Source organism: Solanum stenotomum, chromosome 5, assembly GCF_019186545.1.
Source record: "Solanum stenotomum isolate F172 chromosome 5, ASM1918654v1, whole genome shotgun sequence".
NCBI lineage: Eukaryota > Viridiplantae > Streptophyta > Magnoliopsida > Solanales > Solanaceae > Solanum > Solanum stenotomum.
In genome coordinates, this window is record NC_064286.1 from 16,020,931 (window position 1) to 16,035,045 (window position 14,115).

At 37.4% G+C, this 14,115-nt stretch overlaps 1 protein-coding gene and 1 pseudogene across 1 annotated transcript; one reads left to right on the forward strand and one right to left on the reverse strand.

Annotated features, from left to right (window-relative positions):
- Window positions 1–611: 611 nt before the first annotated feature.
- LOC125863717 (uncharacterized) lies at window positions 612–983 on the forward strand. The gene has a single exon (XM_049543743.1). It carries the CDS (start codon window positions 612–614, stop codon window positions 981–983), a length of 372 nt encoding a protein of 123 aa, XP_049399700.1.
- A 9,294-nt stretch (window positions 984–10,277) lies between these two features.
- LOC125863718 (uncharacterized) lies at window positions 10,278–12,196 on the reverse strand (annotated as a pseudogene).
- Window positions 12,197–14,115: the final 1,919 nt, after the last annotated feature.

A 14,115-nucleotide genomic window follows, 5' to 3' on the forward strand; every position in this document is an offset into this window, starting at 1 on the left:
GAAGAAGGACCTGAATGTTGCTACCAGATACTAGTTCATGTTTATCAATAGCACTGCTATACCATCCCAGAACGAGTCCTTCCTCTAACACCCGAAGGTTGCCTGTCTAAGGTCTATTATTGATCGCTAGAAGCTGAATTTGGAGTTGCTGATCGAGCAAGAGATGGCCATGAGGGGCAGACAGAGCCATACCTCACTCTAATTTCTGGTGTTTATCACTGAGTTGTGCAGACGTGTCCGTGTTCTGAGAGGTGACAAAAAGGATGTCGAGGTGACACCCACCTCTTCTACTGAAATCTGGCTCATTGAGGCCGAGTACATACGGGATGAGACTGACAGGAGGAGGGCAGTAATAGTGGATACGTCCCTGGAGGTTGACATTGATACGTTACCGACAAAGGCAATCATGCCCATTCAAGTCGGTGGGTCCCTCAGGTATCTGGACATTCTGTTTCTGAGACCTTTAGTACATCTGCTGCACCTCATCCCACTAGTTCTGCTTCTGCTGCTGCCGCTGCCGCCTCGCGACCCCTTATCACCGAGGACATGCTTTACAAGATGGGCTATTTGGCCTAATCTACTGATGTGCGTGCCTCCCTGTAAAGGCCGCCATGCCTGGGAATATTGAGTGGGTGATTGTTGCTACCTTAGCCCCGATACGGGCTGAGATGAGGGAATATAGAGTTCAGATTGAAGGTCACAAGTTGGCATTGGATGACCTTGCTTTGCGAGTTGAAGAGTGTGAGAAGGACCAGGCTCCTACAGATGTTGTGACAACCTTGAAGGCCGATATTGTGGGGCTGCATAGAGATGTGGATGAGATGAACTCGACTGACCTGTCGATATTGTTTGGCACAGTGGAGATTCTCGAGGTCCCAAGGACATATATTCTAGCTTGTTCTGAGGTGCCTCCGACTACTATCGGAGATAAGACTAGAGCTGATGATGCTGATGCTGAGTCTGAGGCTAAGACAAATGAGTAGAAGCTTGGTGTTCGAGAGGAAACTGTGTAAGGAGGATTTGGCTGACTTGGAGGGTGCCATGTTTGAGACCGCTAGGCAGGCTTCACTCCGGGACACTTGTATGGTGGGCTCCAATGGAGCCAAGATTATGAGCTACCAGGCAATGATGCCCAGACAGAGGGAGGTTTCGATAGGCAGGCTTCACCCCAAGCCTAGCCTAGCAGGCTGATCTTTTTGCCTGTTTGTTTGTTAGTTTAGACTATTTCTAGTTTTTATTTGCATTTCAGGACAATTGCTTATTTTTGTTGGCAGGGTGAGGTATTTCCATACCTACCTCTATTGGCATAGTTTTGTGAATATTGATTTGTTTTTTGTTTTGGTTTTGTGAATATTGGAGCCTATTGGTGTTTATATATATCTTGGTTGTTGAGACATTGTGGTCCATTATTTTTAATGTGTAAGTGGTTTTGACTGATTTTAAAATCTTTGCCACCTCGTTTGTGTGTGATTGTGGTTGTTCTCTTGCATTGTCGAGTATTAGTTGTGGTCTATACTGATGACTTGAATAGTGCTCTTAATTGAACGACATGGATGTGCAGCTACGATGAGGAAAACTGAGTTACATAGGCAATATGTGAACTTTTAGCATCTCGTTGTGACTAGCCGATTGTCGATTAGGTCTCTTGTGATGAACATTGCATGCTAGCTAGAAAGTGTGGAGTCTTGTTTGATGAGGTTGTCTTGAATATTTTTCTTGATGACACCTAGAATTTGCTCCGTTGGTCCGATTGATTAATTGAGGCAAGCGATTTAAATGATCTTAGGCAAAAAGTTTTGAAGAGTGAACCAAACTAATAATACACCTCTTTGTAGCCACCTTGTGCGAAGTGTGAACCTTGCTGGGAACCTTTTAAGCATATCCTTCTCTTTAGAAGAAACTTGAACAACTTTGACCTCTTTATCCCATTACCCATAACCTTCATAAAGTATTGGTCCATTTGAAAAGCCAACTTAGGCCAAAAGCCTAAGTTGGGGGTGTGCTGAGAAAGGAGGAAAGTCAAGAAGTGTGAAATATTCCCCCTTTATGGATTGTTTTGAAAAAGATGGAACCCCTCCATATTTCCATATAAAAAAAAAAGAGAAAAGAGAGAAAAAGAAAAGAAAAATGGTGAAGAAGATAAAAGAATGAAAAAGAAGTGTTGTGAAATAAAGTGTGTGAAAGGAGTAAAAGAAATGGGGTATCCGGTAAGTCATGTTTAGTTGAATAATGGGGTGGATTATGAACATGTTTGAATGTGAACGAGAAGGAGAAAAGGTGATTTTCAGGCCATACTTTATGAAGTTTGAAGCCACTAAGCCTAAATAACCATACATTTACACTCAGTCCCATTACAAGCCTTAAAACGATCTTTGTGATCTTGAGTGTGCTGAAACGAATTTTGATTGGAATATAAGGGAAAGCCTATGGGTGGAGTCATGCATCTATTCATCTTTGTGAGTGTGAGAGTTGTATTTGATTTCGGGATCTTAAATTATTGAGGAATCTTGTGAGTCTGGAATCATCTTTGTTGTGAGGGGATATGAATACTTTTGTTAAGCTTGAACTTGCATTTGAAGCAAGCATTGTAAGCTTGAGTATAATTGATACCGGTGAGTCACAATTTGAAACTTTGAGTGCACAATTGAGCATTGTATGTGTAGTTTGCACCTCTTATGTGCATTTGTGTTGAGTCTTAAGCAGCAGTGTTTGTAGACATCCTTGTTGAACTTATTGATCTTGAGTTTTACTTAAAGACAAACGAAAGTTTAAGTTGGGGGTGTTGATGAGTCTGAGATTTCAACTTATTTAGGGCTTTGTTTTCATAGTTTAAATGTCCTCAAAAACCTAATTTATGCTCTAAACTGATGTTAAAGTGTTGATTTGCAACAATGAAGGCTAAGGACCAAGGCAAGGACATTACTGGGCAAAAACGAACAGAAAAACTGAAGAAGTTAAAGGAAGGCAACCCTCGTGATCGCCCAAACCACTCGCTGAACCGCCAAGTGGCTCTTTAGCTCACCTAAAGTTCCAGCATGCCAGCCCTAGAGAATAACCTACTTGGCGACAGAAATGGATAGTTAGCGGATCACCGACCGACTCGGCTACATCAACCTTGATTGCTTGGAGTCACAGAATCCTGAAGTCTAATGGACAATGAAAATCGGCGATGGATTGGAGTGAAGGGTGAATCGTCGACTGGATTGCGAGGAGTGACCTACTCCGCCTAATGGCCTTGAAGGCCAAAATCTGGGGAACTATAAATTGAAATTTAAAAAGAAGAGTTAGGAGTTGTGATTCCATAAGCCTTAGAGTTTTAGTTTTCTTTGAGTTTTTGTGTTTCCATTGTAGACTTTGAAGCTTTTGATCCTTAATTTGGAGGATTTGCAATTGGGTTTTTTAACTAATTAGATTTGGAGCATTGTAGAGACTTGTAAACTTTTACCCAGTTCATGCCTAATATAGTTGGTAATTTTTTCTCTCTTTTTATGATGTGTCGCTAAAACCCCAATTATTGGGGTGTGATCATGTTATTATTGGTTTCATTAGCTTATGGGTATTGTTATTTATTTATTTAAATGCTTAATTGAAGTGGGTTTAGTCTATAGTTGTGTATTAATATATGAATTGTAGTTGCAAATGCAATTCTACATTAGAGTTCTGGGCTTGCTTGAGAAAGAGGTTTTAGAACTAAAGTTTTTGATTAATGATTGTAGTTATTGGGTTGATGTGGGTTCAACTTGAAAGAGTGAATCCTAATCTTGATTCTACCTATCTAGCTCGAAAGAGTAGATAAAATAAGGTTTTGGGTTGTTCTTGTGGTTAAGCTTGTCGAGGTTCGAGAGAGCTTGCTGAATCGTAATAATTGTTCAAGGGAACGTTATTGCACCTATAGTCCGCCTACCTTCTAAGATTTAGCAATCGTTAGTAAATTTCAATTACCCATATAGCGAAATTAACCAATAATCGATCACATCCCAAGAATTCCTCTCAACATTGTTGATTCCCCTATTTTCGTATTTGTTTTAGTTGTTAATTAACAAACCAATTCCCCCATCTGACATTTGTTGTCACCCCTTTCAATTTAACTAAATATTTACGATAATTTCTATACCTACCACCAATTAGATTACATTTGTAACTTCGTCACTGAATTCAAACTTGTATCGCTCCTTGTGGGTTCGACGCCAACTTTTTGTTGGGTTTTATATTAGATAACGATCTTCTATACCTAGTATTGGATGAGGTGTAGTTGAGCGTTTATCATTACTTCTTTGGGATACAATCACTTTAGGTTCGAGGCCCGGTTCACTCTTACTGGACTTGGGATTAGGTACCTTATCTTTATAGACTTAGTTATTCTATGTACTTGTCAGGCTTATGGGGTCCGTTCAGATTTTTATTTAAATTGGCGCACAAGTGTACCTTCTTGGCTTATGGGGGTCTAGTAAGGTTTAGTTTAACTTTGCTTAGATTTAGTTTCTGTATGATCAGGTGCCTTATTTCTTTCCTTCTTTGAACTCTTTTAGTGTCTAGATTCTACGTTTTTTGATTGTCTTTACTTTTCTTGTTTAGTCGGCCTATGATGCTTACTAAGTACCTTTGTTTTGATACTTATGATACACTCAATATCATTTTCGTGATGTAGGTCCTAGTACCAGCTACCAGCGTTGATCATTTGTGTTATCTTTTGCAGCTTATAGATAATGAAGATGAGGGTGAGCACTTGACGTCCTTGACCAGCCTTGCTCCTTATATACTTATATACTTTGAGACAACTTGTGGTGGCTCACTTTTAGGACGTGTAATTGTTCTTATTAGATAGCTCAATACCTGTGACTTCAAGTCTTAGGAGGGTTTCTATTGTATTTAGTTTTTGTTTGCTTCCATTTCTGTCATTTGGTTCATTGGTGTTTTTTTCCTCTTTAGTTCTACCCTTATACTTACTTTCCGTTCTAGGTATGGATTGACTTACCTACTGGAGGATTATAGTATGTTCCATCATGAATGGAAGGATATGGTCGTGACATGTTGGTATCAGAGCCCCAAGTTTATCGGTCTCACTTGTGTATAGCATATACCTAATTGATTGTAGGAATGTAATTTATCGATTGTAGGAATTGACACTACACCATTTTTAGGGCTATGGCCACCCAAGTAAAGTGTAGCCTAAACTAGCAAAATGTAACACCCCGGAAATTCTATGACTTAAGTTAGAGCCTCAACATATGAATAATGACTTAAAAATAGTTAAAATGATGTTTATAAACCTACACTAATGTAATTGACTTGGTTTGGAAGTGTAAAATCTAAACGTCATGAAACGACCACGACGTCCAAAAACTAGAGAAGAATGTGTTCTAGTGTGTCCTTAGGTTTTGGGCAGGTTTGGGAGTGTCGTATGATAGTATAATCTGGTGAAACGGTTTAAAATAGGTAAATATATGTTCCTAGGGTCAAAAGGTTTGAATACGACGCCCCAGGGCAACCCTAAGGGGCCCCTAGGAGGACCCCAACCTTAGCCAAGCAGGCTACCAAGGCAGCTTGCAAATTGCACTTGGAGGGAATAGGGGCGCGTCGCACACTTGCTCCGCTAAGGAGCAAAACGTCAGTTCGCAACGTGGTCGTGTCGCGGACCCTACTATCTCGAAATTTAATTCCAAATATCTTCAGGGAACAGCTCCGCGTCACGGACTTGTTCCGCGGCGAAAATGAAGAAATTCAGAAATCTAGTTTTACTTCATTAAAGAGTCCATTTAAGTGAGGGGTATTTAGGGTACTTTAGGGGACGTGTATATAATGAGTTATAAGTCAATTTACCTCATTTTTATCACTTAAACACAAAAACCCAAAGATCTAAACCTAAAGTTCCTCCTTCTCTCTACTCTCTCTCTTCTCAAGAACTCCATTGAAGAAGATTGGAGCTTCAAGAAGAAGACCAACTCTCCAAGGTTTAAACTCAGATTTTCGTGGTTAATTCGTCAATAAGGTATGGTGGCCTCTTATCATTCTTGGGATTCCTTTCCCCAAGAGGCCCCTTCAAGATGAATTTCAAAATCTCCAATTTCTAGGTTTCAATCCAAAAACGTGGGTCTTCTTTCAAAAGTGAAATTGATGTTATAAACTGACTTTGATTGTTGTTATATGAACAATTATGGATGAATTTATGTTGTACTGGTGGTTTCTTGAAGAATTCCCCACGAGCCCCATGTTTCTCCTTCTTTTCCTAATTCTAACCCTAGTTTGTGTTGGATATTGATTGAAGGCTATTAGTTGAATGTGATGTCATATATTTCATGTTTGTATGATGATTCTACCCTAGGTTATGTATAATTTCTATGAAATTAGCATTGAGTCTTTGAATGAAGCCTTGAAGGCAATGAAGTGAATATGTCAATTGCTTATATTGATGTTGATTATGTTATTACTTCATGAATTACCTTGTATTATTTATTGGTTATGAATTGCTTGGTAATTGAAGTATGGATGTCCCACGAAGGGCAAGAAGGTATGAAGGTTGGTTCTTCTTTGAACTGAAGAATGAAAGGTGAATTGCTTAGATGGTAATGATGCTATACCTAATGTGTTATTGTGGTGTTGATGACCTAGTTTCCTCATCCTTAACCCTCTACACTTGAATTAGCTATGAAGTATGTATGTATATTATGGTATGATTGCAATATGATTGAAAGGTAGTTCTCATAATTGTAGTGTAATGTGAAGTGAAAGGTTTACTCACTTGGTAAGTGTCTCTAAAGTGAAAGGATTGTTACTCGCTTATGAACACATATGAGCTATTATGGTAAGATGTCTACATAAGGGTCTATTAAAGGGTAATGGGAACTTATGTGACAACTAAAGATGATTTCTAAAGGGAATTAGATGCTTAGCATCGAAAGGTCATGTAAATGAGATGGAGGTCTCACGTTTAGTATGTCCGGCTCCCCACATGGGTTTCCACACGTTTAGCATGTCCGGATTACCTACGGTATGTGTTGTCTCATGAGATGGAAACCCCCACGTTTAGTAAGTTAGGGTTTCTAAAAGCAATCTCCTTGACCCTTAACTATGTTCCCACATAGGAATCTAGCTTAGTGGATCCATCTAGATAGCTATGTACGACTAGTTACACCTTAGGCAAGTGTTAACCCTCTTTTTTTGGTGTGGGAGTAGAACACCGAATTCCATGTAGCTATCATGGTCTATGTCGGTAAATGCAATATTTCCCTAATGTATAATTAAATGAAGGTATGAAAGGTGCGAACTCTTACTATGGCTTTCTTAAGGGTTTCTACATAGTGTAAGGGAGGGATGGGACTTCTCTTGCACATTGCACTTGTGGGATCCTAAGGGATGGTTGAAGTAGTGTTCTCTTATTATTATGATTATTATGACTTATGTATGTTCAAGCTATGTTATGTATAATCATTATGAATGTGGTAAGTTATGATGAAATATGATCTTATGAATGTATGCATGAAGTAGTTTGCTTAATGTGATACTTGGCTTTGAATAGGGTTATGGGGTTCTACTCTTTGCATTGCACTAGTATTGCTTGGGCTGTCTACATGTTGGGATGATATTATGTTGGTTTGGACTATGATACTTAATTTGTGTGCATATTGGATTTACTTGGCAAAAAGCATGTTTTGAAAATAAAATGTCCTTTTATGCATGTTTCAATGGTTTTTATGCATAGTAGCTAACCCATAATTTCTCCCTTTTCCCAAACATTTAGGTTCGGGCCATTGAGGATTCAAGCTTACTTCTCAAGACACTTGGAGTTGCTTCCCCAAGTTGGTGAGTCCTCAAGTCCGAGGACAAGACCCTATGATCTAGCTTCTATGTTTAGTTCTTTGCTTATGTTGAAAGACATTGTTGTACTTCCTATTTGCAAGATCTCTTATTGATGTAAAGGCTAAGTCCCATTTTCAATACTTCTATGTCTAGATGGTGTATTGTGACGAAGTTAGATTCTATTTTTCATATATGAAGTTGAACTTCCAAAGTAAAGGTTTTAAATTTTCCGTGATTTTATTCTATGATACATGTTATTATGAATGTTAAGGGCTTGTATAAGACCTCTTCGAGGTCGAATACGCCGGTAACGACTAGGGGGTGCTCTCGGGTCATTACACAAAAAGTGTGGCCTTTGATAAAAGGCTACACTTTTGGACTTTAAGCAACGCTTTTTAGGGGGTGGCCTAAAGAAGCGTAACCTTTGACATTAGGAAACACTTTTTAAATGTTGCCATTACAGCTACACTTATAAAGTGTAGCCAAAGAGGTATAAGGGCACGCTTTGTAGTGATGTATTAGCCACAACTTAGTCTTATTATACTACACTTAAAAGCGTTGCCTTTGCTTTGTTATTGGTCACACTTAAAAAGTGTTGCCTTCTATATCTCATCTAGAGCAACACTTATAAAGTGTAACTTTTCTTATGTACAAGATAACATTAGACGTCCTACAACAACACTTTTGAAGTGTGGAAATGTTGTGTAGAATTTTGTAGCCACAATTTGTATTTTTAAGAATAATAATTTTTATTTACATATATTCAATAATCACATAATTAAATATACAAGTGACCTAAAGCACAAAATTAACTAATAATTAAATCGAACCTATATATTTCAAATAAACTTCGAGAAACATGTCTTGTACAACCAATACTTAGAAAGTGATTGCTTAAAGATCTCTACTATCAATAAATTCCACAAAATCGAATGCATTCAAACATATATGACATTAGTACAAAAACTCTTCATCGTTCACTACAATAGATTGAGTTTACTTCTGGCCACAATTCAAATTCAATTACCGGCATTTTCCTGCACATTCAAAATAAAATTATAAGTTAGTGAAATAAATCATGTATTTAATATGCTTAAATTCACAGTAAGCCAAACCAATTCATAAATAGGAATGATGAAAAAAGAGAAAGGTGCGGAATTTTTTACTATGTATAAGGTACAACTAGTGCAAGTTCTATGATGATATTCTTTTATTAATTTATATTCTGATCTGGGAACCCATGTTCTATTTTTCTTCTGTGCCTTTTATTAGATTCTCTTTCATGTCCTTTTCTTTCCCTTTTTTCTTCTTCTTATTTTCTATTTTTTTTTATCCCTCCAAGCTGCATACAGATGCAAAATATAATTTTAAGTGCATTTCCTCGCAACATAAGGATTCCTGATCCATCAACTCCCAACTTAAAGGTAATTAGTTTTGTGAATCTTCTTCACATTTTTCTTTACTATTGTCAAGTTTGACAATGAACTCTTTTTTGGTGTCTATAGATTGATCTACTCGCAGATTTTAGTCACATAACAACAAGCCAGCTGATGAAGAATAGAACAGCAGCACCAAAAATAATGAAATAACAACAAGTTAGCTGATGAAGAATGGTAGATTCAGAAGAGAAAAACATACAGGCCAGTTCAACATAGCATGGACAGACCAAAATCTCCTAAGGAAACAATACAGTAGCAGCAGACTCATCACACAAGTATGACTACTAATTCTACACTCCCTACTTCAAATAATTTCATTATTCTTTCTATACAGATCAACCAAACAATCAAGAAGGAGCGGAAAACTAGAATTCAAAAAATAAGGATACAATGGAGACACAAATTAATAATAAGTCAACCACTGACTTACCTTCCACAGCAAACCAATTGTCAAATAATTCCGACAAGGAAAAAAAAGAAAGAATTCTGAAAATCAAAGCAAAAGGATCACAGGTATTGACTCTACTACTCCCCTACCCTAAAACCCCCTTGTTAATTGTCTGGATGAGGCTGTTGAAGTTATTGGAGGGTTGGAAGGAGGGTGTCAGGAGAACACAACTAATTTACAAGATGGGGTATCCAAAGGGGGGAATATGTCGCATGCTGGGCATGAGAACAATCAGATTGACCATAGTCTAGACCAAAGAGCCCCTGCTACCCCTCAGCATCACATTCAGAATAAATAGCAAGTTCCAAATAGGTTTCAGATTAATGCTACAAGTTACGGTCAAGTGCAAAAAATTCAGGACAACAATGATAATATTTCAGGGAGGCAAGTTCTTATTACTCTTACCAGTGAAACAAAGAAAAAGGATCATCCAGACCCTACAAGTGATAACAGTCAGCAGAATGGGAAAGTTAATGATCAGACTCCTTCCAACAATAAATCAAAAGGTAAACCAACCAAGAAAACTAAAACCATCTCTCACAACAACCATCATAGTTCAAAGCAGTAAAACAATAGGGGAAAAAAGTACACAACTACAACCCAAAATCACTAGAGTCCTCCTTCAACACAATACAATACTCATACAACTAAAAATATAAAAAAAATTAAGTATAGAAGCTGAAAGGAGACAATGAGTGACAAAAACAAAGTACATATTGAACTTTCAAAGATTCAAGATAGTAAAATAAGTTCAGAACATCTTTACCAAGAACACGAGCTCAAATAGAACAAAAAAATATGCAGACTATTAACAGATAATGTGAAATACAAAATACCTTTTGAAGAACCGAATCATGAGCTGACCCTGAAGAATGTGGAAGATTTGTGCATCTTACAGCTTGTGCGCTACTTGCATCAATAGGTGAAGCAAGGTTAGATCCAACACACCCTTGTATATCTTGAAAATTCAATCCAAGGTTGTTTTGCAGTAATTGAGTGAATAAATGTCGCATTTCTTCTCTCAATTCATCCTTTAAAGAGTGATTTCATTGGCATGCTTTTCTTTTAGATTATTAATTTCCTCATCTTTCTTGAAAGAAGTTGTTGTCACTGATCTACCATAGCACCTAAGTGGACCAGGCTTCTTCTTTCCAAACACTGCCCTAAATTCATCATTATCTGTTTCCCCAGAATTTTGGCGATTCTGAAGTTCAGTCTGTTGAATAAAATTGGCATCCATAGTGAACTGTAAGTACTATTTCATTTCTAGTCCTATGATACCGATCAAGAACTAAAAAAATTTAACAATTTTTCCTAGCAAACAATTTAGCGACATCGACAAAGAATTGATATCTCCTCGCACTTGCACAAAAAGAAGAAAAAGAAGAAGAAGAAGAAGAAGAGGAAGAAAAGGAAGAAGAAGAAGAACAAGAAGAGGAAGAAGAAGAGGAAGAAGAAGAGGAAGAAGAAGAAGAAAAAGAGGAAGAGGAAGAGGAAGAAGAAGAAGAAGAAGAAGAAGAGGAAGAGGAAGAGGAAGAGGAAGAGGAAGAGGAGGAAGAGGACGAGGAAGAGGAAGAAGAGGAAGAGGAAGACGAAGAGGAAGACGAAGACGAAGGGGAAGAGGAAGAGGAAGATGAAGAGGAAGAGGAAGAGGAAGAGGAAGAGGAAGAGGAAGAGGAAGACGAAGAGGAAGAGGACGAGGAAGAAGAAGACGAAGAGGAAGAGGAACAAGAAGAAGAAGACGAAGAGGAAGAAGAAGAAGAAGAAGAAGAAGACGAAGAGGAAGAAGAAGAAGAAGACGAAGAGGAAGAATAAGAAGAAGACGAAGAGGAAGAAGAAGAAGAAGACGAAGAAGAAGAGGAAGAGGAAGAGGAAGAGGAAGAGGAAGAGGAAGAGGAAGAGGAATAGGAAGAGGAAGAAGAAAAAGAAGACGAAGAGGAAGAGGAAGAAGAAGAAGAAGACGAAGAGGAAGAAGAAGAAGAAGACGAAGAAGAAGAAGAGGAAGAGGAAGAAGAAGAAGAAGAAGAAGAAGAGGAAGAAGAAGAAGAAGACAAAGACGAAGAAGAAGAAGACGAAGAAGAAGAAGAAGAAGAAGAAGACGAAGAAGAAGAAGAAGAAGAAGAAGACGACATGCGTGATAAAATTCAATGGAGTCAAACTCCCCACAATATATAAATTTTAAATCTAAATCAAATTCACTACTAATCCTCATTAAAAAACTTACTATTGCAACTTGGGTATCAGCCTGGATTTCCTTTCCCGTCTTGGTACGAGTTGCAATAAACATTTCAGGCTTTGATGGTTCTTCGCTATTGTCTTTGGCTGCACTCTATAGATTATATCAAAAGAAATTTTAAAAATATCAATATGTTCTAATAAAGTACAAAAAAATGAAATTCAGATTTTTGAAGAAATGTCAGCTAAGTATTACAAATGCCACACATACTCTTGCAAAATTAATAGGTCCCATTCGATGCCTCCACTTTTGGTTTTTCCTGTTTTGAGAATTCATCTCGCATATGGCCTATTATTAAATAAAAAAGAGATAATTGAATTGATAAATCAAAAAAAAATAAATAGATATGATGCAAAATATGTCGATGAGTAGAAATGCACTATTTTAGCCTTACTTGAACAGTTGGGTGTTTCCAATACTCGATCAGCTGGCGGAATTGATTATCTGGAATGCCATCAGGACATTTTGTTAGCATGTCCTCAAGGGTACTATTTTTATCAAAAAATTTCTCTTTAATTTTTTGCTTATGTCGCCTCCAAGCATCACGAAGACTAGTCATCACCCACTTCTTTCCTTCAGCTGGAATTAGAAATTTGAACTATGCAAAATAAAATATAGTTAGCTTCAGTAAGTAAAAACAAATAATAAAATATGAAATCTCAAAAGTGATTGTTCTTACATTGATATTTTCCCACATGCGCTTTTTAGTATCATTTGGCACCGCATGCCAACTAGTGTACATCAAGTTGATGAATCTAGGATTCCTTGCAATTGTTCCTATATAGTTGCTTAATTCTGACTATCTTATTGGTTCATCCCATTGCTTGTCCTTTATCAAATGTCACCTCCATTCTTTCTTCCAAATTTCTTGCGTGAATATCCTTACATGTTGTTTGTCCTCAAACTTTTTTTGGCCTCGATATTTCTAGATTGATGTAACAAAAAGGAAATAAGATATTTCTTTTATAACGAGTAATAAATCTTACAAGGTTTAAGACATACCTTTTGTACTACAATCAATGTCAATTTCCTTTTGTACATCACATTCATCTCCACTGAGTTCTTCTTGATCCAGAAGATCATCCAATCCTTTGTTGTGTTCATTAATAATAGGAGCATGCATAAATTCGACATCAGCTATTATGTGGTTATCACATTTTTTTTCATCATCTATGCGTATCCCTTGATTATTCTGAAACTGATCAAGACTATTAGCTAGTATGACCGACTTCCTTTTTACCTGCTTGCAATTTGGTAGATCATGAATATCATGTTCATTGTGTATCTATTGCTTATCCAGAAACTGATCGATATTGGTGGCTGGTTGGACCGACTTCCTCTTCACCTGTTTGAAGTTCAGTAGATCCTCAATATCATGTTGTACCTCTCCATTACCTAGTGTTGTTCCAGTCACATGTACGGAAGCAGTAACACCTTCCTTGAATGACGTTTGGAACCTAGAGTTATTCATAGGAAGTTTAATTCCTTTCTCTTGAATGGACTTTTCAGAATTTCCAATACTATATAATAGCATAATAGCAGATTACAAGAGCTGAGTTTCCAGAATTTCCAAAACTTCCAGCACTGTATATAAACTGGTTCTATAACCTGTACCGACAGAATATTCTAGCAGGGAAGCTGGAGCCCAACTAAACTGATTCTATAAATTCAAACAAAATCAGGACCTAGACAAACTATTTTTTATCAAATTGAACATTAGAACTTGAAGCCTCATAGCATCAGATAGCATTTGAGAACAATTAGACAGAGATATACAACGACTAAGTTAAAAGATGCTCAAAAGAGAACTGAGCCACACTTGGAGAGAAAGGTAAACAACCAGATTTTACAACCCCATTTCAAGAACCCAGAACACATAGCAGGCACACTTAAAATCGCAACTGAATGAACTACAGACCATCTTGAACAAACTAAAGGAGACTCAGTTAACTTTAAGAAAACATATCAACTAAGAAACTGATACAAACTAGCAGCTCACTATTCCAGTCACAACAATGCATAAAATTCTTGGTCTGAAACAAACAAGGAAAAATTAAAGGTAAATAGTTGTACCTCTCTCGGAGCAACGAACTCAGGATAGCGCCGAAACCAGGAGCGACTTCAATTTGTAGAGCTCACTTTTCTGCCTCTAATGCTTACTACTTGATAATAAAAGGAAACAAATAAGTATATAA